General features: G+C 46.6%; 2 protein-coding genes across 11 annotated transcripts in view; one reads left to right on the top strand and one right to left on the bottom strand.

The window, feature by feature from the left end:
- Positions 1 to 23,754, bottom strand: part of Arsg (arylsulfatase G) — a 132,081-nt gene that overhangs the window by 97,488 nt on the left and 10,839 nt on the right. For 4 of the 6 annotated variants that reach the window (XM_036196970.1, XM_036196974.1, XM_036196975.1 and 1 more), the window contains exon 1: positions 1,644 to 1,873. The exons of 1 other annotated variant lie outside the window; for it this stretch is intronic. The gene's annotated coding sequence lies outside the window, so the exon portion shown is untranslated. Of the gene's footprint in view, positions 1 to 1,643; positions 1,874 to 23,754 lie in introns of those variants that run through there. One more of the 6 variants, XM_036196973.1, reaches the window with a different exon arrangement.
- On the top strand, positions 1,333 to 21,979 carry Slc16a6 (solute carrier family 16 member 6). Of its 5 annotated transcripts, none has more exons than XM_036196968.1 (7): positions 1,956 to 2,130; positions 2,310 to 2,556; positions 11,216 to 11,454; positions 14,520 to 14,663; positions 15,745 to 15,873; positions 19,345 to 20,157; positions 21,346 to 21,979. In XM_036196968.1, exons 2-7 carry the CDS (start codon positions 2,516 to 2,518, stop codon positions 21,594 to 21,596), a joined length of 1,617 nt encoding a protein of 538 aa, XP_036052861.1. In that variant the 5' UTR covers positions 1,956 to 2,130; positions 2,310 to 2,515; the 3' UTR covers positions 21,597 to 21,979. The 5 variants fall into 5 exon arrangements, with proteins under 5 accessions (XP_036052857.1, XP_036052861.1, XP_036052859.1 ...); XM_036196966.1 differs by having other exon boundaries at positions 2,235 to 2,556; XM_036196964.1 differs by lacking the exons at positions 1,956 to 2,130; positions 2,310 to 2,556 and adding an exon at positions 1,333 to 1,820.

The following is a 23,754-nucleotide window of genomic DNA, read 5'->3' as shown; positions in this document are numbered from 1 at the left end:
GGTTGAGGCTGAAGGATGGCGTGAGCCTAGATTACAGACCGTGATGAAGGTCCGTGACCCCATTGCTTGGGCGGCTGTAACAGGAGGATCTTCAGTTTTAGGCCAGTCTTGGCTTAGCTAGTGAGATTACGTCTAAAAAAACCTAACAAACAAACAAAAATGGGATCAGAGGTCTGGAGAGATGGCTCAGCGGTTATGATCATTGACTGTTCTTCTGGAGGTCCCCAGTTCAACTCCCAGCACCCACATGGCAGCTCACACTGTAATTCCAGTTCCGGGGACCCAACACCAATGGCGAAACACCAATGCACGTAAAATGAAATAAAAAACAAAAACGGGATGAGGGGTTCAAACATAAGTTTGAGGCCAGCCTGGAGACCCTGTAGGGGAGAGGGGTTTATTCCTACAAATTTGCCAGCTACTATTCAGTGGTAACTGGTAGGAATGGTTAAATTAACACACTATGCGTCAATACACCTGCTCCCCACTTAACCCACACCGGGTGTTAACAGCACTGGATGACTGAAATCCCAAATTGGGGGGAGGGCCGGCGGGGGGAGTCAGACCAAGGGAGGGTTTTTATTAAAATTTAGATCCGCCGGCTCCTCTCTGTGGAGACCCTCCAGGCACACTCCCAAAGTAGGTTCTCTCAAGTCTCTAACACCAGAAAGACATTCTCTGACCCACAACCAAGCAACAGGGGTTGGCGAAGTCTGCAGGAAAATGCAGAGAACACAGCCTTTGCCGTGGAGCAGTTCCCAAATTTCCCCTCGAGGTGTGATATGGAGTGTAGAAAACCAACTTTGCGCCCCCTCTGGCTCTGAACTGTCCCTAATCCTCAGACGCACGTTGTCCTCAGGAGAAACTCAGGCTACCCACGCAGCATCCATTAAGTTCACAGTGACCTTGGAGTCAAGAGGCTTGGAGATGTGGGGATCCCGATCCCCTATAGAGGCCTCCCCGGCGGTAAGGCAGTCTTGCACCTGTGCTGGTGTCGCCTCCAGCCTGGGCTGGTGCACGCGCACGGAGCAGAGGGGGAATGCTGACTCAGCCATGCTTCTCCCATCCCTTTCGCGCAGTGGATGCAGGCTGCTGCGGCTGCAGCCAAGGCGGGGAGCCGGAGGGGAGGGGGGTGCGCGGGGGAGGCAATGCACCCGCAGCAGCCCAGCAGCGGGCTCTTTTGGGGCCCACTGCGGCACTCCCTCCCCATGCCCGGAAGAACTGGCGGGGCGCGCGAGTTGACGAAATTTTGGGGGGAAGTGGTGTCTGGAGGAGGAACTCGGGAGCCCGCGCGTGCTCCGCTCACACCCAAACTGGAAGGAACCTGTTCAGTCCGGGGCCAGCGACGCGCGGGACCAGCCCCGACGCGCGCCTCCCCTGCCCCCCATCCTGCTCACTGGCTCCCCAGATCCTCAGGGCGCGGGCGGACCCGGGAGCTGCGTTCGGAGAGGGGGGTGCTGGGGCGCACTCGATCGCCCCGGGCTCGATCGCGCTCCCGCTCCCGCTCTCACTGCAGCCAAGTGCCGGGGTCCGATCGGGCCGGGAATCACACGGGCACGCGCGGATGAGGGGATGAGGGCGTCGGGCCAAGGACCCCAGAGGCGTCGGCGGGGATGGGCGAATCGCGATGGCAGCGCGGTTACCTTCCGTGACCCCCAGCCCCGGCAGCCGGCAGGCGGGACGCGTGCCTTGCGCGGCCCCGATCCACGTGGGCCCGCGCGCGCGCGCCAGGCCGGCCCCCTCCTTGCCGGCGCTCGGCGCTCCCAGCACATGGTCGGCGGCGGCGCGCCCCCGAGGCCGGCGGAGACCGGCTGCAGCCGGTATAGGATAAGAGATAGGCAGAGAGACGCGGGGCCGGGGCTCGGGCGGCGGCACGCACGGCCCGGGAGGAGGCGACAGGGTTGGGGGGCGGGGGGAGGGTGTGGCCCGGGTGGCCGAGGCTGGCGTGGGTTGGGGGCCAGGGTGCTCCGGGCTCCTCGGCCAGAGCCAACTTGATAGTGACTCGGGCCCACGCCCTAAGGGGTTAAACCTTTTCTCATGTTACCGAGCGGTTTATAAGAAGGCTCGGGAGGCCCAGCCTCCGCCTTATTGGGAGCCTTTTTGGGGTTTATTCTCTTCCCTTCTAACTTGGTGAGTTGGTTTTTATTATTTTACATTCTTAAAAGTTTGATTGTGGGGTTTGGGTTGTTTTTTGTTTTTTGTTTTTTAAATATGTGTGCTGGGGCCTTTTTTAGGGCGGGTAGGAGGAGGACGAAAGCACTTAACATTTGAACATTTTGAAGAGGTTAATCCGAAAAATATTCTGACAGTTGGGAGTGCTCGGGGCCACCGGGATGACGCGCTCTCGAGCAGTTGCGGGCAGCTCAGAGTTGAATGTCTCTGACTCTAGACAGATGGGTTCTGGGAAATACCTTAAAGGGTGGCCTGGCCTTTGATCGTCCCCAACCCGGGGTGAAAGGACCTAGGCTGTGAGGAGAGTCCGGCTACCGTCTCAGACCCTCTGTGGATTTTCCACATGAAGTTGCCTGCGCGTCACCAGAACGAAATGTCAGAGAGGTACCTTCCTTCCCCAGGCTCGCGCGCGCGCACACAAGGCGGCAAAGTGGGACTCCGGGTCTCCATCCCCTATTACCCCACTCCCCAGGGCGGTCCTAGGGGGAGACAGATTTCTCCTCAGAGCGTGGGTCCCATACCTTGACGGTCTGCACTGCCACCCGGTCCCGCGCAACTTCCAAGGTTCGCGGGGCTACCATCGGCAGCAAAGTGTCTGAGCTGAGCGGCTCCAGGCGGGGGAAACGATTTTGCAGAGGAAATAGGTTAATTTCCTTCTGGGTTGTTTCCATTCCCTGCACCTCAGCAGACAAGTGATAGAAGTTTGTTAGGTGGCGTGTAAAATGTCATCAAACACAGGGTGGGGGGAGGGTCGTAGAAAAAGCTCCCGGAGATCCAACGGGAAACGCAATGACAATTTGGTAACCTGGAGGCTGGTTCTGTTTGCACAGTTAAACACTGTGCCAGCTCCTTTTGCGGAAGGAGGTTTTTTACCTTGGATTGAGATTTCAGCCTCCGTGATCTGACTGTTTTTGCAAACCGTACTGATGAGTGTCTGGCTGCAAGAAAATGCCTGATCCTTATATGCTGAGATCTCCCCATGGTACCATTATGTGACTCTGGGGGGTAGGGTGGGGAAAATACCTTGGAAACACCTTTTCTGGTAATGAAGGGAAGGGTGTCTAAGAGAGAAACTGACAGTACGTAAATAAACAAAGCGGCCAAGTGGAAAAATGGTCTTAATGAGTACCACTAGCCCGGAGTTTTCCTTCTGTGGTTTCCAGAAACAGGACTTTTCCTCTGTGGAACTCCCGAGGAAGACACTTAAATAGGGGCTTGGGTTTCAACTCAATCAATGGTCTTGCAAAAACGGATGAATTGGTTGTAGCCAGTGATTCATTTAACTTGGCTGAGGCAGCTTACCAGGTTAGAGTTGGGATTTTTGTTTTTTAAAAAGACTAGTCTGGGCAACAGGGGCTAGAGACAACTTGTCAGAAGCCTTAACTTCCAGGCTACACCTTGAAGGAGATCCCCGGTGCTATGGTTCTGATGAGGTCAGCAGCCATCTCCCTGCCTTCCAGGACTGTCTTTTGAACTTCAGTCAGAACTGACCCTAGGCTAACCCCAGAGGCTGTATGATAATCAGTATATTTATGCATTCATGCCAAATCCTTACAACAACACATTAAAGTACAGTGAACGTCCCAGGTGACACCTATCTCCAAATCCTGTGGGATACCCATTTATTTAGGGCTTCCCCCTCCCCTTCTGTGAGGCAGTAGCCCAAGCTGGCCTGAAACTCACTGTGTAAGTGAGCCTGGCTTCCAACTCAAAGCTCACTTCCTGCCTCGGCTTCCTGAGTGCAGCGTCTATATGTCTGTGAGCAGAGAACCTCTCTCCATTTTGTCTTCTTTGTGTTTATTTTACATTCTCTCCTTTTTCCTTCTTGAAGAAGACACTAAAGATTCTAGGAAATACTCTTAATGGCCCAGCCTTTTTTTTTTTCCTCTAAAGGACATGGGGGTCTTGGGGAAAAGCCAGCAGGAGCTCACTTAGACTACCAGAGCTTTCCAGTCGGAAAATACTATAGAGACTGCTTTCACAGATGAAATTTAGCGATCAAGAGATTTCTGCCAGGGAGTGAACTATTACCTGAGGGCTTTCAGAAGATAAACCCAGACCTGCCTCGCTGTAGATGGTAACTCAGAGCCAATCAGGGTCAAAGGCCATCCTTGGAACTGCCTCTTCTTAGGAGAAAAGATCTGGACTCAGACTTCAGTTAGGTTGAGAATTCATGTGTTGTGAACACCGAAAATCAAGAAGTGAGGTGGTCACAGGAGATCATCAGGTTGCTTAAGCAGCCCTGCCTTTTAGAAACCCTGCCCCCACCGGCCTTTCCTATCAGGTCCAAAAGCAGCACCAAACGACAGGACAGGACAGGACAGGACAGGACAGGACAGGACAGGACAGGACAGGCGGGCTTGGCACTCTGTAATTTGTAGAGACTTTTGAGTAGTTGGCCTCGGCTGCCTCGCGCTCAGTGTGGCAGTGTGTAGAGCTAGCTGATCTGCTGAGCCAGTGGCTGACGGAAGAGCTGAGAAAACTGCTTCTTGTGCAAGCAGACACTTCCTCCTTTTATGATTCCTTTTTATGAGGCATGAGCTGTGCACTGCTTTGAGGATGCCCAGAGACTCACTACACTGAGTGAACTTTGAGGGAGGCTGTTTTTGTTTCTGTGGGGTTTTACTGTTTATTGTTTCATTTTGGGGGGTTTGTTTGTTTAGTTTTTGTTTGTTTGGGGGGTTGGAGGGGGGGAGAGAAGGTAGACAGTATTGTAGCCCAGGCTGAACTTTAAATTTTTTTGAGACAGTGTCTTGCTATGTTACGAAGCCGGCAATCCTCCTGCCTCAGTCTTCTGAGTGGTCCACAATGCCCAATTTGTTAGTAGACTTTTAGCAAAATGTTATGTAGGCAGTGGGTCTGGAAAGAGTAGCTGATTGCTGCCTTGTGCAATCCTGTGTCCCCCCCACACCTCAACCCCCCCCCCCCACTGGTCTAGCTCAAACTTACCATGTAGCCACAGGTAACTGTGAATCCCTGATCCTCATGCCTCCACTTTCCATATGGTAGGTAGCATGCTACCATTACCATGCCCAACCTTTTTTTTTTTTTTTTTGAGACAGGGTTTCTCCATACAGTTTTAGTGCCTGTTCTGGAACCTGTAGCCCAGGCTGGCCTCGAACTCACAGAGATCCGCCTGGCTCTGCCTCCCCAGTGCTGGGATTAAAGGCATGCACCACCACCACCCAGCTGTGCCCAAGCTTTTGTGTTCCTCCATCTTAGATATAACATGCCCTTATCACCTTTCACTCTGTTACGAGGCTAAGTTGTGGTCTGAGCTCACAGCCGTCCATAGTAGGACATAGGATGCTCCAGACTCAGAAAGGAATAAACTTTGGAGTTGGTTTGGGGAGGCCATCTTACCTTTATGATGATCTCAGGAGTGAGGAAGCAAGTTTTGTTCCCCCTAAACCTCCATTAGTTGGGCATGGCTGGCGTATGCTTTTAATTCCAGCATATGAAAGGCTGAGACAGGAGGATTGCTGCAAGTTAGAAGCTAGCCGGGGCTATAGCATGAATGCAAGAGAAAGTTATATTTGTTTGTAGCCAGACAGTGCTACAGTAAAGGGACTGATGGCCCAGCAGCGGCTCAGAAGATAACCCGAAGCCAGAGTTAACTGCCTTCCGGGCAGCTGTCACAGATGGAATCTAATGGCCAGCTGCTTCACACCCACTCAGGCAAGACCCTTCCAGGGTTTGCACTTTTCCTGCTCAGTTTCCTTGGGCCACCCACTAGGTTCAGCCTGAAAAATCAGCTGATGAATAGAGCGAAATGCTAAAGTCAAAAAAATGTCAGCTGTTAAAGCTGAATGATGTTAGAGAGTCCCCAGTCACTGCTGGCTTTAGTAGAGTGTGCTTTTAATCCCAGCACTCAGGAGGTAGAGGCAGGCAGATTACTATGAGTTCAAGCCTGGTCTGTGTCTGTATCAAGTTCCAGGACAGCCAGGGGTACATAGACAGACTTTGTCTCAATAAACAACAACCTAAAGAGTCCCCCGTCGATTCTCCTTTGATTGAAGAGGCGCGCAGGCCCAGAGATGGGAACTGACTACCTCAAGTCACACAGTTGTGTGGCTAAACAGTTTAAGACCTCTCAGCCGGGCAGTGTGTGGCGCACGCCTTTAATCCCAGCTCTGGAGAAGCAGAGCTAGGTAGATCTCTGAGTTCGAGGCCAGCCTGGGCTACAGAGTGAGTTCCAAGAAAGGCTCCAAAGCCACACAGAGAAACTCTGTCTAAAACAAAACAAAACAAAACAAAACAAAAACAAAAAAAGGCCTCTCTATACATAGAGGTCAAGAGTGCTTTAGGGATGGTGAGGTGACTCGGGATGAAACTGACAACCTAAATTCAGCCTCAGGAGCCCATCTGGTGGAATGAGAGAACCAACTCCCACAACTTGGTCTCTGACCTCCACCTGTGTACTATGGCACGGATAAACCCCACTCCTCCCGGAAAACCGCTAATGTAATTTTAAAAAAAGGTTTTTTGGTTTTTTGTTTTTTTTTTTTTTAAGGGTGCTTTGTCAGCTTAGCTGCTAGAGTGCTTGCCTAACATGCATGAAGCCCTGGGTCCCTAGTATCACATAAGCCCAATGATGGCTGGTTCCTACAATCCCAGCACGTAGGAGGTCTTGGAGAAACAGGAGGGTCAGGAGAAGTTCAAGGTCATCCTCCATTCCATAGCTGTTAAGAGACCCGCCTGAGCTAAGGGAGACTGTCGAAATGAAGGTGCTTTGACAAAAATGACTTCCTCACAATGAACATGAAAGCACTTCCCTTCCTGGCCTTTCAGACTGCTGCTCTGTTGGCTTGGAAGAATCTGATTCTGGACTGTTTGGGCCAAAACCCTTTACCTCCCTGGACCCGTTTCCCTGTTTTGCCAATGAGGAAGAGAACAAGCTGACTTTGGACTCCCTTGCAGCCTCAACGTCCAGTGATTCTGACTTCTTTGGAGGCCATAGGTTGAGCCTAGCACCACGCAGCTTTTTCAGGAGTAGCATGAGCAGCTGTAAGCAGAACTGTCTGGACACAGCCTTCTGGTGGCAGTGGGAACTTTAGTTCAGCTCAAACCACAGCTGCTGTTTGGTTCCACCCATTCAAATAAAATACAGAATCTTGATCAGGACAAATGTTCCAACTTGTTTCCCTGGGATCTTTATCCTAATATATTTCTGTTCAAGTTGGTCCCAAGGACTCCATTAAGACGCTAAGACTTTTTGGCCAGGTGGTGGTGACGCACGCCTTTAGTCCCAGCACCCAGGAGGCAGAGGCAAGAGGATCTCTGTGAGTTCATAGGCCAGCCTGGTCTACACAGTGAGTTCCAGGACAGAATAACCAGAGCTACATAGTGAGACCCTGCAAAAAAGCTAGGTGTGAGGTGATATTCAAGATGTAAAAATCAGATTTTGTGACCTTATAATCTAATTGAGCAAATAAGACAAATGCATGGAAGTAAAAAATTACATGTTAAGTGATTCCTCTCACATGAAGATGAGACCACCTTAGTTGAATTTGTCAGAGGAAGCCTTAAGGAAAATGAGGACCAGACTGAGCAGGGCAGTGGGAGTTGCCACAGCAGCTGTAGAGACTGCGTGCAGCTTGAAGAAATGACATGGCCAAAGGCAAGGTAGCTGGACATCAAGAGCCCCCGGGAACCCTTCTTGACTGTGGCAGGTGAGTCAAGTTTTAGAACCAGAAGTAAAAAGGCTACCAGGAGGGCTGGAGAGATGGCTCCGAGGTTAAGAGCACTGGCTGCTCTTCCAGAGGTCCTGAGTTCAATTCCCAGCAACCACATGGTGGCTCACTACATATCTGGTGCCCTCTTCTGGCATGCAGGACACATGCAGGCAGAATACTGTATAATAAATAAAATAAATAAATAAATCTTTTTTTTAAGGCTACCAAGATAGGTTGGGTGTGGTGATATATTGTGTACCCCAATATATTGTATACCCTAATAAACTTATCTAGGGATCAGAGGACAGAGCCAGCCACTAGATTAGACAGAAACTAGGAAGTGGTGGCATACACCTTTAATCCCAGCACTTCCAGATCTCACGCCTTTGCTTGGAAAGCACACACCTTTAATCCCAGGAAGTGGTGGCTGGGTGGAGAACGGTATGTAAGGGGTGAGGAGACAGGAACTGAGCAGCAGTTCAACTGAGACCGTCAGGGGTGAGGACTCAGAGGCTTTTAGTCTGAGGATTCGTGGAAACAGGATCAGCTGAGGAGTTGGTGAGGTGAGGTTGGCTGTGACTTGTTCTGTTTCTCTGATCTTTCAGCTTTCACCCCAATATCTAGCTCTGGGTTTTTGTTTTTATTAATAAGACCATTTAAGATTCATGTTATAGTTGGGGTCTGATTATGAGGCACACAGAAATCAAGGCTCATTAGTAGGTTTTATCCTTCAGATGCAATGTTGACAAAAGATTCATTTTATAGCCAGGAGGAACCTGTAAGGTTCACAAGGAGGTCCAATAGATGGATTCAAAGGATAGCCAAGGCCTCGACAGCTGCAGGCCCCCTCTGAGGGACAACCACAGTCCCAAAGCCAACACCAGGAAGTACTCTTATTTTGTTGTCTCTTAAGCCACAGCTGACTGCTGTTTGCACTCCTCTGCCCCAGCTGCCTGTCTTCAGGGTGACTGGAAAGATTGATGAAGGAGGAGTGTTGTAGAGACCTTTGCTGGCAGACTCCTGGCTCCCATCATAGGTGAATGCTTTCCATGTCCAGGACACTAATGACTGTCCTGAAGCTGTCCAGACTACATTCTGGAGCTGTGTCCCAGCCTTTGCTACTTGCTACCCCCACCCCCGGAGCTGAGGACCGAACCCAGGGCCTTGTGCTTGCTAGGCAAGCGCTCTACCACTGAGCTAAATCCCCAACCTCCCTTGCTACCTTTTCATTCATTCTCAGGCATGATGTTCAGTGGGCAAAGACCTTTGCTTGTAGAGAGCATAGGCCTTTTTAACACATCCTATGTCCTGTTTCACTCAGCCAAATACTTTGAAAAAATGAGGATCTAGTGCCTTCAGATACCAGACTACTGTGAGTAATATCCACAGGATGAATGAGAATTAACTCAGATGTGTTGCTGTTTAAGATTTGCAAACTAGGAGCCAATGAGATGTTTGCTCTCCATTCTGCCAAGCCTGACTATCAATCTGAAAAAACGCACTGATTGTACAATGATACAATCATAATCCTTTATCGTTGTTTGTTTGGGAAGGACGAAGGGTGGTGTGTTTTATTTAGAGACAGTGTCTCATGTAGCTCAAACTAGCCTTGAACTTGTTATGTATGTGCTCAGGCAAGAGTCCTTATATTTTTCAATATGAGCTCTACTACTTTTTAGTTGGGTTTAAAAATGTAATTGAGCTGGGCAGTGGTGGCGCCACGCCTTTAATCCCAGCAGAGCCAGGCAGATCTTTGTGAGTTCAAGGCCAGCCTGGTCTACGATGGAGCTCCAGGAAAGGTGCAAAGCTACACAGAGAAACCCTGACTCGAGAGAGAGAAAAAAAATGTAATTGAAGAGGCTTTACAGGATGTATAGTTAATCTTATCAACTCAATAGGCTCTGAAATCCTGCAGGAGACAAACTTCTGGAATTGTCTGTGAAAGATTAGGCTAACTTGACTAGGAAGCCCCTCCTTAAATTGGGTGGTGCCCTCCTCTCTTGAGGCTGAATAAAAAGGAGTGCAGGTGAGCAGAGAGTCATTACTTTCTGCTTATGGACTGTGTGACCATGTCTTCAGCCACTGACTTCCCCACCTTTAATGGACCACATCCTTAAACCGTAAGCTTAAAGAAACCCACCCTTCCTTAAATTGCTTTTATCAGGGTAATTTTGTCTCCAGAACAAGAAGCTGGCCCAGCCTCCCTCCAGTGTTAAATGAGTGTCTTTTACTTAGCCATGTTAAGACTCAGGACTGTCCACTCTGTTGTAGTTTGAAGAGAAAGTCATAATGAGGTCAGGAGTAACCAGGTTATGTGGACCAGCTCAGGGCCTCCAAGTCTGCACTGCCTCTTTGGGCCAATGTTAAGTATTTGTCGTGCATTCTGAAATTCTTTTGCTCCTGGTGATCAAGTTTGAGGGACAGAACCTACATTCAGAAAACTCTTAGGTTTTCACAGAGAGTTGCCTTCTGTCTGGGAAGATACCTCTTACATGGGACACCAAATAGCAATCAGGATGCTGTTTACTGACGGGAAAATGGGAGCTAGAAGGGTTGGCTGGATGAACTGATGGGCGGTGGCACTAAGTGGAAATGCATGGGGAGTCACAAGCCACAAGGGCTCGTCGCTGTGGAAGGTGCAGACACTCCTCTCAGCATTTGGCTTCCTTCCTCAGCATGCCCCATGGCCAGTTCATTTTCTTTCTTTCTTGTTTTGTGTTTTTGTTTTGAGGCAGGGTTTCTTTGTGTAGCCCAGGCTATCCTGGAACTCGATCTTTAGACTAGTCTGGCCTCGAACTCATAGATCCATCTGCCTCTGCCTCCCGAGCCCTGGGATTAAAAGTGTGTGCCACCATGCCTGGCTTCAGTTCATTTTCTTTACCTAATTTATATTCTTGGACATCAGTATCGATGCTTCTTCTGGGGCATTCTGTATCCTTCAAAGGGCCTTCAAATTCTACTTAGGTTCCTTTTGTCTGTTTATTGTTTCTCCCTTTTAATTATGACAGAAAGGCCTTATTTTCAGATTCTTTGTGGGTCTCATGTATAATTCAAAGATAGATATAAAATTATATAAGATTATACTAACTCTACATGATTTAAATATTTAATAAATAGATCTTGTCAGGTTTGCTAAAAATGGTTGGAATCAGCTAGGTGTGGTGGCATGGACCTTTAATCCCAGCCTTTGGAAGGTGGAAGGATGATCAGGAGTGGTCATCCTTGCATACATAGTGAGTTCAAATTCAAGGCCAGCTTTGGTCTACGTGAGACCCCTCCTCAAGAAAGGGACAAAGACAAAGGGAAGAGAGGAAAATGGTCAGCCCTCATATCGGTGGTCTGAATTCTTTTTCTCATTTTAATTTCAGATCAAGAATGACCCAACAGAATTCGAAGCTTTCTTCCCAAGCCAATGTGTATACCCAAGTGCCTGATGGAGGATGGGGCTGGGCAGTAGCTGTCTCTTTTTTCTTCATTGAAGTCTTTACCTATGGTATCATCAAGTCATTTGGTGTCTTCTTTAATGACTTAATGGACAGTTTTGATGAATCCAACAGCAGGATCTCATGGATAATATCAATATGTGTCTTTGTGTTAACATTTACAGGTGAGTATATGGATAATATCGATATGTGTGTTTGTGTTAACATTTACAGGTGAATATGTGGGTGATAACAATATGTTTGTGTTAACATTTATATACTAGTCTAATCCGCCAGCACAAACTTAAGCCTGCTTACCCAGCCCTTTTAATCTGCCCACCTACCTGACAGTACTCAGTTTATCTATGATACATTCTCTCAAACATCCTGTTGGACTGTCTAGCCTCAATTAAGGAATGCAGTTTTCAGAGGGTTGGGGGCCAGCAAGAATTAGGAGACATTGAACAAAAGGCCATGGTTGCCACATGTAATGTCTTTAGTCTAACACACCCATTAGACACACACTGTCTGCAGCTTGGGAGGTATAGTTCAGTGAGAGAATGCCTGCCTAGCACATGTAAGGCCCCTGATTCGATTCCCAGCACCATACAAAAAGAAAAAGAAGTGAGGTATCTGTAATCCAGTGTATGGTGCTAGTAGTCTGTAAAGCACTTTGAGTGACAGTGGCAAACCCAGCTCTCCAAGGACAGGACGTAGTTACTGGCTAAGAAAGCAACATCCCAAAGTCCCTAGGCGCTAGCTTCAGCAGCACATGCACTAAAAACAGAGCCATATGGATGATTAGCATGGTAATCATCCTGATTTCCTGAGCAGAGACAATGTGCAAACTCATGAAGCATCTGATGCTTTTTAATGGTTAAGGGTGTTTTGCCTGCATGTGTCTGTGTACTGAGGGTGTGCCTGGGACAAGGAGATTGGAAGAGGATCTAGGATTCCCTGGAACTGGAGTTATAGACGGTTTTGATTCACCGTGTAGGTGCTGGGAATTGAACCCGAGTCCTATGGAAGGGCAGTCAGTGCTCTTAATTGCTGAGCCACTGCTCCAGTCCCTCTGTCTTTTTAAAAAGAAACTCATTTGGGGCTGGAGAGGTGGCTCAGCAGTTAAGAGCACTGGCTGCTCTTCCAGAGATCCTGAGTTCAATTCCCAGCAACCACATGGTGGCTCACAGCCATCTGTAATGAGATCTGGTGCCCTCTTCTGGCATAAAGTTGTAAATGCAGATAGAGCACCATATACATTAAATAAATAAATCTTAAAAAAACAAACAAAAAAAAACTTATTTAGCAAACTAAGGCTCTGGCTCATAGCGACATGCTGAGCCTGACTAGAAACATTTCATGGACACAGGAAGAAGAAAGATGAGCTGGTAAGGGGTATAGACTGTCAGCTCTCTGTCACAGATTCAAGCAGCCAGGCTGAAAATGTTACATGGCTGTTGACCAGTATTAGTTCTACCATGGTTAACACAACCAAAAGTCTTCCTCTTGCAAATATTCCACCCTAAGTGTGGTGTAACAGAGGTTTACATGCCATTACCTTATGCTGGGTTGTAATGATCTGGAGATGATGTAAGTACATGGAGGGTATGCTCAGCTTAAGTGCAAATACTGTGTCAGCACAAGAAACCTGAACACCCATGGATTTGGGTCTCCTTATGGGGGAGGGAGTCCCACAAACATTCCCCATAAGATTATAATTTATGTATTTTTTCTTTACTTTTGTGGTTACTAGAAACTAAACGTCAAGCTTCACACATGCTAGGCATAAAATTACTCATAAATTACAGCTATTGTCCTGAGGAGACACAGAGCCCCATCATCTCATTTTCTAAAACACTTTCCTGATTCATCACGGCACAAGACTCCCAGATGTAGCAGCATAAAACAAGATGGGGGTGAAGGGCTGGGGCCACCCTTAACACATTCACTCTCGCTTGGATGGGCCTGAAGGGAACACGCATGCTGACGTCTCATGCTCACCTGTCTGTGAGGGGCAACCCCAGGGCTTTCCTGAGAGGACAGGGTGCTGGGCTCACCTCAAGAAGCCAGCCAGGCTTCCCTGGCTCATCCCCTGCCATGCAAGCTCAGCTGTGAGGTCATTGCTGAAGTCAGAGTCACTCTCTGAGTGTAGTCCTTTTAACGAAGTGGCATCCTAAAAGGCTGCTCTATCCTGTTGGTTTGTTTTTGAGAAAGGACCTCTGTCACTGTGTAGAAGGGCTTTTGCCAGCAGCTGTCAATGTCAGCTTGCAGGTGCTTGTCTCCAAGCTGACGGGAGTTTGATCTCCGAGACCTACGTGGTAGAAGCAGAGAAACAAATCCCCAAAACTGTCCTCCAGCTACTGCTGTGCCCCGCATACATACGTACATACATATGTACATACGTACATACATATGTACACGTACATACACACATAGAAGTTAAAAACATATATGTGTACATTCTGATTACTAACAGTAACGTGTGGATTAACTCCGAGAGAATCCTTTCCCTTCTATCTAATGTGTTCCTTTCTGACCCAGCCCTCAGTGTTCACATATCTTACTGTACGCCTGCCAATGTTAAGTAGCATGTTAATGGGAAAGAATTTGCTAGATTTCAGTGTCCTGGGGGATAGAGTGTATAGAAGCCAAGCAAACTAAGATTCCTCCATGTTCTAAGTTAGTTGCCGTCTTTTAAGTGAACACGTCTGAGAATTGGCCTGATTTCCATCCTGTAGTATTTTCTGGACAGTCAGGTGAAACTAAGTAGACTTTGACCACAGAGGGGATTCTCTTAAAAGAATCCAAAGCAGTGAAGATAGGAAATAAACCAATTAGAGCCATCACAGGCCAGCCAGTGTATTCTGCGGAACACAGTAAAGGCGTGTGTAACTCTGTATTGCACGTGGTAAGCCAAGATAGTTCATAAACATATATTATGTGTACCCACCCACATCAGTGCTGGACTCCCAGGCTTTGCTCATGCTGGCCACAAGTGCTCTACGCCTGAGCTACACCCCAGCCCCTCGATCCTCCTGCTTCTTAAGCCTCTTAAGCAGCTGAGATGGCACTCTTATACCACCAGGCCTGACCCTTTGTGTTTTAAATGGCAACAAATGCTGGAACGACCTCTGGCCTGACCCATGAAACACACTAGGTTCTTACATCAGCCCTTCAAGGTCACAGTTTGCAGGAAGGGGTCGCAGGGAAGCCGAGTTCACAGGTCACTTTCTGTTCCCTTCTCCCCCAGCTCCCCTCTCCACAGTCCTGAGCAACCACTTTGGACATCGGCTGGTGGTGATGGCAGGAGGGTTGCTTATCAGCACGGGAATGGTTGCTGCCTCCTTCTCCCAGAGAGTCTACCACATGTACATCTCCATCGGGGTCATCTCGGGTGAGTGTGTCCCTCTCCTTGGCCCGGAAGGTCTCTGCCTGCTTCCCTTGAAGAAGGGAGGGAGGGAGAAAGTGGACCCAAATTGTATTTCTTCCTCTCTCTTTTTTTTCTTTCAAGTTAATTATGTCTGAGATCAGTGATTTTTTTTTTTTTTTGAACCAGGTAAACCATGTAAAAATACATTCTCAAGTGTCCAAGAACTTTTGTTTGACTTAGGGAGAAAATAAAGTGTACTCACAATAAGAGAACTTTTCTAGTTTCTCTAGTTTGAAGCCAAAGCGCATCATCTTTACAACCTGAGACTTAAGTTCTTAGGCCCGCATTGCTCAGTTCAGGTTCCCAGCACCCTGAGCTTTGTACAGGGAAAGTAGTATGCTGGACTTAGTCTTGGGGTGTCTAAGAAGACATATGTGTATGTCCAGTTTGCAAGTTTTAAATTTTGTATAGCGCTCTGCACATATCGAAAGACTAAGTTGGCCAGACTTGAGGATTAGGTTTAGACAGGGAGATCATAAGTGTGAAGCCAGCAGCCTGAGTCACATGTCTCAAAGGAATAAAGGAAAAAGACATTTGTTTTCAAATATAAATACCATACAAAAACTACTTTTAATGATTGATTCCATTGTGAATTATATAGAATTGGGGAGTTCTGGAGAACAGTTCTCAGTCCTAACATCTTAGTATCCCTATATGACTATTGAAGCATTTCTTTATTTTTGAGAAAACCTCCTAGGCTGGTCTCCCAAGTGACTATACAGAAGCCAAAGGTAACCTTGAACTCCTGACCTTCCTGAGTGCTGGGGTTACAGGTGTGCATTACCATATCTAGGTTTTTCTGGTGCTGGGACTGAACCCAGGGCTTCATGCATGCTAGGCAAACACTCTACCAACTAAGTTACATCCACCGTGCTTCAGACCTGAGATGAAATCCATTTTCTTTGCCATCATTTTCTGCAGAATGAATGGTTGGCTCTCAGAACTTACAACTTGTACAGTGCCCCCTGCCCCCTGCCCGCTGCCCGCGCCCTCCAGGCTCGGATCATGTTCGGTTCTCACCGGCCCTTCTGATTTTCACCCACAGGTTTGGGGTACTGCTTTAGTTTCCTCCCGACCGTCACCATTCTGTCACAGTACTTTGACAAAAGGCGTTCAGTAGTCACTGCGGTCGCTTCTACGGGAGAGTGCTTTGCTGTGTTTGCTTTTGCACCAGGTAGGTGAGTGACAGTGGTTCATTAGCGGGGACCAGGAAAGCCACTCTGGCGCTATTGCTGTGCTAACTTTGGCCAACAGTGTGGGTGACTCTCACTCTGTAATGAGATGTCACTTGTGCTCTCTTCAACACATTTTTAGGATATCCTCCCTCTCCTCTATTTTAGGAATTCACACCATGTTAATCTTAGTCCAAGTTTACATAAACGGGAACATAATCAGTGGTAAGGCTTTCTTGAAACACAAAAAGATAATCTCTAAATTATTTAGTAATTTGGACTGTTATATTATTATAATTCCCTTTCCAAAAGAGCCATATTCAGTATAGATTTAAATTATGCCAATAAAATCAGTTTTCTTACGTGCGTATAAATAATCTCACAGTAAACACTTTATCCCTGGTTTAATCTCCCCTAACTTAATGTTCATACATGAAATACAAGGAAAGAAATGTAGTAGACAGATAACCCTCCAGATCCAAATTCCTTTCTTTCCCCTCCTTTCTTCCCCAGTTGTCTGTTCTGCCCTCTTCTTACTAGAGATCAAATTCGGGACCTTTCGCATGCTGGGCAGGCATTTTACCCCTGGGCTGCTGCATCCAGGCCCGCTGCTCTTTCTTGATGAATGCATCAAGTGGGTTGCAGGACTGCGCACAGGAATGATTAGGAGTGAAGTATTATAATATCTGAAACTTTTCAGGTGGTTCAGATAATTGTGTTCACCCATATATATAATCTTTATATATACACATATAAATACATATACAGAGAGAGAGAGAGCAACAGAGACAGTCAGAGAAATCATGTTAATTGTTGAATTTAGGTGAAGGGTGAGCATATGGGTGCCATTCTTCCCCTTTGTTTCAGTTCTTAAAAAAATATAATAAAACATTGATAAGAGGAATTGATAAGAGGTGGACTGTGAGTGCCCTGAGGGGTGGAAACAGTGTATTTATCAGCTAGCACTGGGCACCATTCCTGCCATTGGTTCATGCTTAAGAAATGTTATATGAGGCGCTGGACATGTGGCTTGGTGGTTAACAGTGCTGACTGCTCTTGCAGAAGACCCAGGTTCAATTCCCAGCACCCACAAACCCACATGGTGGCTCAAAACCATCTGTAACTCCAGTTCTGGGGGATCTGGTGTCCTCTTCTAGCCTCTGAGAGCACTGTATGCACTGTGGCACATAGATACAAATTCAGGAAGAGACTCTCATACACAGAAAATATAAATAAACATCTAAAAAACTGTAGGTTTTTTGGGGGGGCAGTTTGTACAGTTTCATTGTGGTGATGGAGACTCATGCCCACCTTTGACCCTCTTCCTCCCAGCTGCTTCTGGTCAGCAGCATCTGCCCTGGGTTCACAGTGAGAGAGGCAAGCGAACATAGTCCAGGTCGCTAAGGATGTGATCAGGGAGAAAGTGCAGCTCTGTATCCTTAAATACTAGGATAAGAGAGGAAGTCTGTCTTTGGAAGGTCGGCAAACATCTGTAGAAAGGGTAGACAGCCATTGGGAAACAGTGAGAAAGCTCGGTGTCAGGGCAGACATGCTTAAGAATTTGATATCTGAAAAAGAGAGGAAATGTTAGGCTTTTGAGTTAGAAGTCAGAAAAGCAGGCAGGCTTCACAGCGAGGGTCTTGGCAACTGCCTCTTATTTTATTTTTTTTTTAAAGATTTATTTATTTATTATGTATACAGAAGAAGGCGCCAGATCTCATTACAGATGGTTGTGAGCCACCATGTGGTTGACTAGGAATTGAACTCAGGACCTCTGGAAGAGCAGTTGGTGCTCTTAATCTCTGAGCCATCTCTCCAGCCCCCCCCTTTAAGATTTATTTATTTATTTATTTATTTATTTATTTATTTATTTATTTATTTATTGTACAGTGTAATGGCTGCATGTATTCTTGCATCCCAGAAGAGGGCACTGGATCTCATTACAGATGGTTGTGAGCCACCATGTGGTTGCTGGGAATTGAACTCAGGACATCTGGAAGAACAGCCAGTGTTCGTAACCTCTGAGCCATCTCTCCAGCCCTGTCCCGTCCATCCCCCACCCCCACCCCTGGGTTTCTCTGTGTAGTTTTGGTGCCTGTCCTATATCTTGCTCTGTATACCAGGCTGGCCTCGAACTCACAGAGATCATCCTGGCTCTGCCTCCTGAGTGCTGGAATTAAAGGCGCGCACCACCACTGCCCGGCTTATTTAATTTACTTCATCACTACAAAGATGGAGTGCATAGGATGTATAGCGATACAGTTCAGAGTTGGATAAATTATGTTTACAAAAGGTCAGCTAGAAATTTAAAAAACAAAACAAAACAAAACTTTGTTTTTGTGGTACCTGGGGGTAGAACCCAAGGCCTCCTGCATGCAAGTGCTCTACCACTAAGATATATCTTCAGCCTTAGAGATTCGTTCTGCTTTGGGAACTACACACACACATGCACAAGCACACATACACACATACACGCACACGCACACGCACACACACGTTAGAGCTACTCACTTCTGCTGTCTCGGCACAAAGCATCCACAGACTACATGAGTGCACAAACATGGTTCAATTCCAGCCCAGTTTTTTTGTTTTGTTTTTCAGAACGGGGTTTCTCTGTGTAGCTTTGCACCTTTTCCTGGATCTAGCTCTTTTCCTGGACCAGGCTGGCCTTGAACTCACAGAGATCCGCCTGCCTCTGCCTCCCGAGTGCTGGGATTAAAGGTGTGCACCACCACCACCCGGCCAGCCCAGTTTTATTAACAAAAAACGGACAGTGGGTCAGATTTGTCCTGTGGGCTATCTTTTGTTGAACCTTAATATAGGTTGCAGACATATCCTCCTTCTCAGGCCTCTGCCTGAAAAACCCACTGCCCAAAACTTTTAGAGAACAAGGCTGACAGTTTTTATAGCATATATGGTAATAAGTGTGCATATTTTCTTATCCATTCATAAAATGCACCAGAACCCAGAATAAAGGAGAGTCTACAGGGCTGGGGTGATGTGTCCATGCAGTGTAAGCATAAGACTCTGAGTCTGGATCCCCAGCAGCCATGTAAAATGCTGGGTGTGGTGGCATATGCCTGTATTCACAGCACTGGGGAGATGGAGACTGATGGATCCCTGGGATCAACCAGTCTTGCTGAATTCCAGATTCAATAAGAGTCTGTCTCCAAGAGTAAAGAGGCCAGGATTGTAGCTCAGTGGTAGAAAAGACTTAAACTTAATCCATATCACTGAAAACAAAACAGAACAATCAAGAAAGACACCCATCATTGGCCTCTCTCCTCCACAGACAAGCACACACTTATCACCTCATCCCCAACCCAAGGTATAGTCTAGAATGACTGTATTCCCCCTAACTTTGAGCAAAATTTGTTACTAGATTTTTCTCCATCTTCCCCCTGGCTATTGCCCGGTGGATCTGGAGTCTGTTACTGACCTTGGGTTTCCTTTCTTTGCTTCTTCCCTTCAAGCCATCACAGCTCTGAAGGAACACATTGGCTGGCGGTACAGCCTCCTCTTCGTGGGCCTACTGCAACTGAACATCATGGTCTGTGGCGCCTTGCTAAGACCAATCATTATCAAAGGACCAGAGTCACCAAAAACAGTCACCCAGGAACCCCGGAGAGAAGTGCAATATATGCTTGAAAATGAGAAAACAAGAACCTCAATAGACTCCATCGACTCAGGAGTAGAATTAACTACCTCACCAAAAAATGTGCCTAATCAAGCTAATACGGAGCAGGAAGCCAGAGCCGAACAGCACCAGACCCTGGTGGTTGGTCCCCAGCACAGCCGGAAGAAAACCCCGCTGTTAGACTTTTCCATTTTGAAAGACAAAAGCTTCATCTGTTACGCATTGTTTGGCCTCTTCGCCACACTGGGCTTCTTTGCACCTTCCCTGTACATCATTCCCTTGGGTATTAGTCTAGGCATTGACCGCGACCGAGCTGCATTTTTACTATCTACGATGGCCATTGCTGAAGTGTTCGGAAGGATCGGGGCTGGGTTTGTCCTCAACAGAGAGCCCATTCGGAAGATCTACATTGAACTCATATGTGTCATTTTACTGACCGTTTCTCTCTTCGCCTTCACCTTTGCTACTGAATTCTGGGGTCTCATGTTGTGTAGTGTGTTTTTTGGCACTATGGTTGGGACCATAGGAGGGACCCACATCCCTCTGTTGGCCGAGGATGACGTCGTTGGAATCGATAGGATGTCATCTGCAGCTGGAGTCTATGTCTTCATTCAGAGCATTTCAGGGCTGGCAGGACCACCCTTGGCAGGTAATTAAATTGCTTTTCCCTTATTTATTTGTGGGTGTGCATGTGCCCTTTACTTATGGGTGTACATGTGCCATAGTGTGCATGTGGAGGTCCGAGGACAACTTATGGGGGGAGTCAGTTTTCTCCTTCCACCATGTGTGGGTCCCAGGGATTGAACTCAGGTTGTGAGGCTTGGCAGCAAGCACCTTTTACCCAGTGAACCATCTCAGTGGCCTGTGCCACCTACTTTAAGAACACAGAATGCAAGGCTGCCTACCTTAATCTTACCAGTTGTGCTGGCTTGCTTTATGGGACTGATTGTAAAGTCTACTTCCATTTTTATACTTGAGTTGAATTTTAGTTTTCCTGGGTTAGAGATAACAATGGTTAACTCTCTTGGTTTTAAAAAAAGGAAGAAACTAAAAAGCCTTAAAATTGAAGGCAGTGGTCATTTTGATTTTATGTACACTGGTGTTACCTGAATATATGTACGTGTACCACATGCATGCAATGCTATGGAGGCAGAAGAGGGCACTGTATGTCCTGGGACTGGAGTTACAGACAGTTGTGAGCTACCATAGGGGGGGCTGGGGATTGAACCCAGGTCCATCTGGAAAAGCAGCCAGGGCTCTTACTCTCTGAGCCATCTCTCCAGTCTCCTAAATACCTTTCTTAAGAAGGGGAAAAGAGCTGGGCATGGTGGTGGACACCTATAATTCCAGTTCTCGGGAGGCCAAGGCAGGACCCTCATGAGATAGAGGTGAGGCTGGGTTACATAGTGAGTTCTAGGTCCCTGGGGTTGTACAGAGAGACCCTGTCTGGAAAAATGGGAAAATGACTCATAGTTCCTGTAACCCAAAAGTCAGATGGCAATAAGGTTCTAACGCCCTTGATTCCCCTCTAACCTTAGACAAGGCAAGATAACAGAAAACAGTGGGAGGCTTAGACTTGCAGACACAGGTTCTACTCTGTACTAAAGTCACTGGTTCACCATACGACCATGGCTGAGAGTCTGAGACCAGGTTAACAACATAGAGAATTTTAGGGCAGTTTGGGCTTCTTGTGAGACCTTGCCTCAATAAACAAATAAAATAATAGGATGGTAGGCCAAGCTAAGAGATAGAGAAGTTTTGGGATTGGACAGGAGGAGCCCGGGTGAGGGGGTGTTGTGGTAGTGATGTCACTAACAGTGCCAATGCTTTCTTCCAGGCCTACTGGTAGACCAGAGCAAGATCTACAGCAGGGCCTTCTACTCCTGTGCAGCAGGCATGGCCATGGCTGCTGTGTGCCTCGCCCTGGTAAGACCCTGTAAAAAGGGCCTGTGCCAGCATCCTCATTCAGGTGAAAACCACACAGACAGCCCTCACAGGGAGGCGTTACAGGACATACCAGAAGACTTTCTGGAAATGGATCTTGGGAAATGTGAGCACAGGGTTCATATGAAAGTGGATCCAGTGTGACACATTTTCATGTCATAGCTTCTTTGTTGCCTGGGAAAAGAGTCCCTGGGGCAGGTGCCGACCACTGGACCCCACCTTCAAAACTGAATAAAGGGAATGCATGTGAATAGCAGCACCAACACCTCCCCTTCTCTTAAGCCCCTTTTGCTTGCTCTGTAAGCCCAAACCAAAACAACCGAACACTTTTCTGTACAGGAATCCAGCCCTATTCAGTAGCAACACACAGATAGGTGTAAGGACGCTGGTTCACACCCTGACACAAACAATGCCATGAACTGGCAAGTTGACGTTAAAAGTACTCATGTGTGTAAATTACTGTTTTATAAAGTGACATCTAGCCCAAGTCATGGAAATGAACTGGCCATTCCAAAAAAAAAAAAAAAAATCTTGAATCATTAAAAAAGTTGTTAATTTTCAGAAATACAGGTAAATTATTTTTTAAACAATTTGAAAAATTACTAAAGTTTAAATTGACAAATTATGGCTTCTGAGTTTTCTAAATATTGCATGGAAAGAAAGCAACACTTTAAAGCTAAGCATTTGGTTAATATGCAAAAAAAAAAAAAAAATTAAAAGCATATAACAACTTGAACTTCAAAGATAACTACTTCTTTTTATGGCCAGCCATCACCACAAGTATTTCAATAGAAATGTTAAATTGAATTCATGTTTCCTATTGTTTTTTATAATTCAAGAAATAAGTGACTGTAATGTCTGTAATTTAAACCTCTATTTATTATTAAGTTATTCTGGGTTGATTAGAATGATCAAAAGAAGGGCCAGTAAGATGGCTCAGTGGGTAAAGATGCTTGCCGCCAAAATTCATGACCTGAGTTCAATCCCTAGAACCCACACGGTAGAAAGAGAGAGCCAACTTCTTCAAGAGTCGCCCTCTGATGTCCACACATGTGCTATGACATGCATGCGTCCACATTCATACAGACACAAAAAGTAAAAAAAGTAAGATATAAAAAAAATTTAACAATCAAAATACATAAAAAGTGATTTAAGATATACACAGCATTTTTTATTTTATTTTTATTATTTTTTTATTTTTATTTCTTTTGGTTTCACAAGACAGCATTTCTCTGTGAAGCCCTGGCTGTCCTGGAACTCGATCTAGACCAGGCTGGCCTTGAACTCACAGGAGTGCTGGGATCAAAGGTGTATGCCACCACCGCCTGGCTACAGAGCTTTTTTGTTGTTGTTTTTTGGTTTTTTCTTTAACTTCCTTTCTGCAGCTCTTTATATGCTTCAGAGAGTTTCTTGTCTCATGACATTAATCTCCTGACAGCCCAAGCTGTAATGATTCTTTGGTGTTGTTAAATGCAACGTGGGCTATTTAAAGGGGAGGGGGGAAGAATGGATGGCAAATCGTCTCTGTTTTTAAATTATCACCTAAGAATACTTGAGGATCTTCTTTGATCAGAATTATAGTTCATTGAATTGTTGGAACATTTCCAGTGGTTTTTGTTGTTGTTCAATCTTTAACTGTTGAATCATTTCTTCATTTCATCTGAAGTGAGAGAAACGTGTCTGTCACTATCATGAGTTACAAGTGGCAATTTACATCCTCCATAGCACTTGACTGTCCTAAGTTGCCATGGGTACCAGGTACCTGGTCACTGTTGTTGGCAAGTTCCACTGTGTGTGTGTGTGTGTGTGTGTGTGTGTGTGTGTGTGTGTGTGTGTGTGTGTTCTGCAATCTAGCAGGTCTCTGTATAAAAGGGGGCAGTGTGAGGATGAGGAAGGACTGCCTCCTGGCCTGTTCAACTGCATCTCCCCTACTGGGTGGCCGGTGCTAGCTGCTCAATATTTCCTCATCTTTACTGTTCAAGACAACTCAGGGGGAACACAGAACAAGCCTAGTTTGGTTATAGGTACACACAAGCTTGAATCTTTCTCTGCACTAAGAAGAAAGTGGCGTAGTCCGTCACCACGGCCTCTTACACAGCATCTTCTCAGCCATAGAAATAGGACAATCTGTAAAACCCTGAGGAGGCCAAGTGACTCGACCAAGTGTCTGTCCAAAAACACGACACACCTTAAACCAGATGGATGTAGCAAAGCTCTGAGGGGCTGCTCCAAGAAACGCTTTAGGCTGGTGGGGGGCAGTTTTGCAGATATATGTGACTGCAGCACTTTACAATCTATTTTG

The sequence above is a fragment of the Onychomys torridus genome, chromosome 8, assembly GCF_903995425.1.
Source record: "Onychomys torridus chromosome 8, mOncTor1.1, whole genome shotgun sequence".
In the NCBI taxonomy this organism is placed as follows: domain Eukaryota; kingdom Metazoa; phylum Chordata; class Mammalia; order Rodentia; family Cricetidae; genus Onychomys; species Onychomys torridus.
Note: the sequence above shows the minus strand (reverse complement) of the source record. Positions and strands in the feature narration are given on the sequence as shown.

Excerpts from the sequence above, each read along its gene's own strand:
- Slc16a6 (XM_036196964.1), top strand. The coding sequence starts at position 1,573 with ATGAGGGCGTCGGGCCAAGGACCCCAGAGGCGTCGGCGGGGATGGGCG. Across the intron at positions 1,821-11,215 it reads GCGGAGACCGGCTGCAGCCG|ATCAAGAATGACCCAACAGA; the intron begins GTATAGGATAAG and ends TTTTAATTTCAG. Across the intron at positions 11,455-14,519 it reads CTTTGTGTTAACATTTACAG|CTCCCCTCTCCACAGTCCTG; the intron begins GTGAGTATATGG and ends CTTCTCCCCCAG.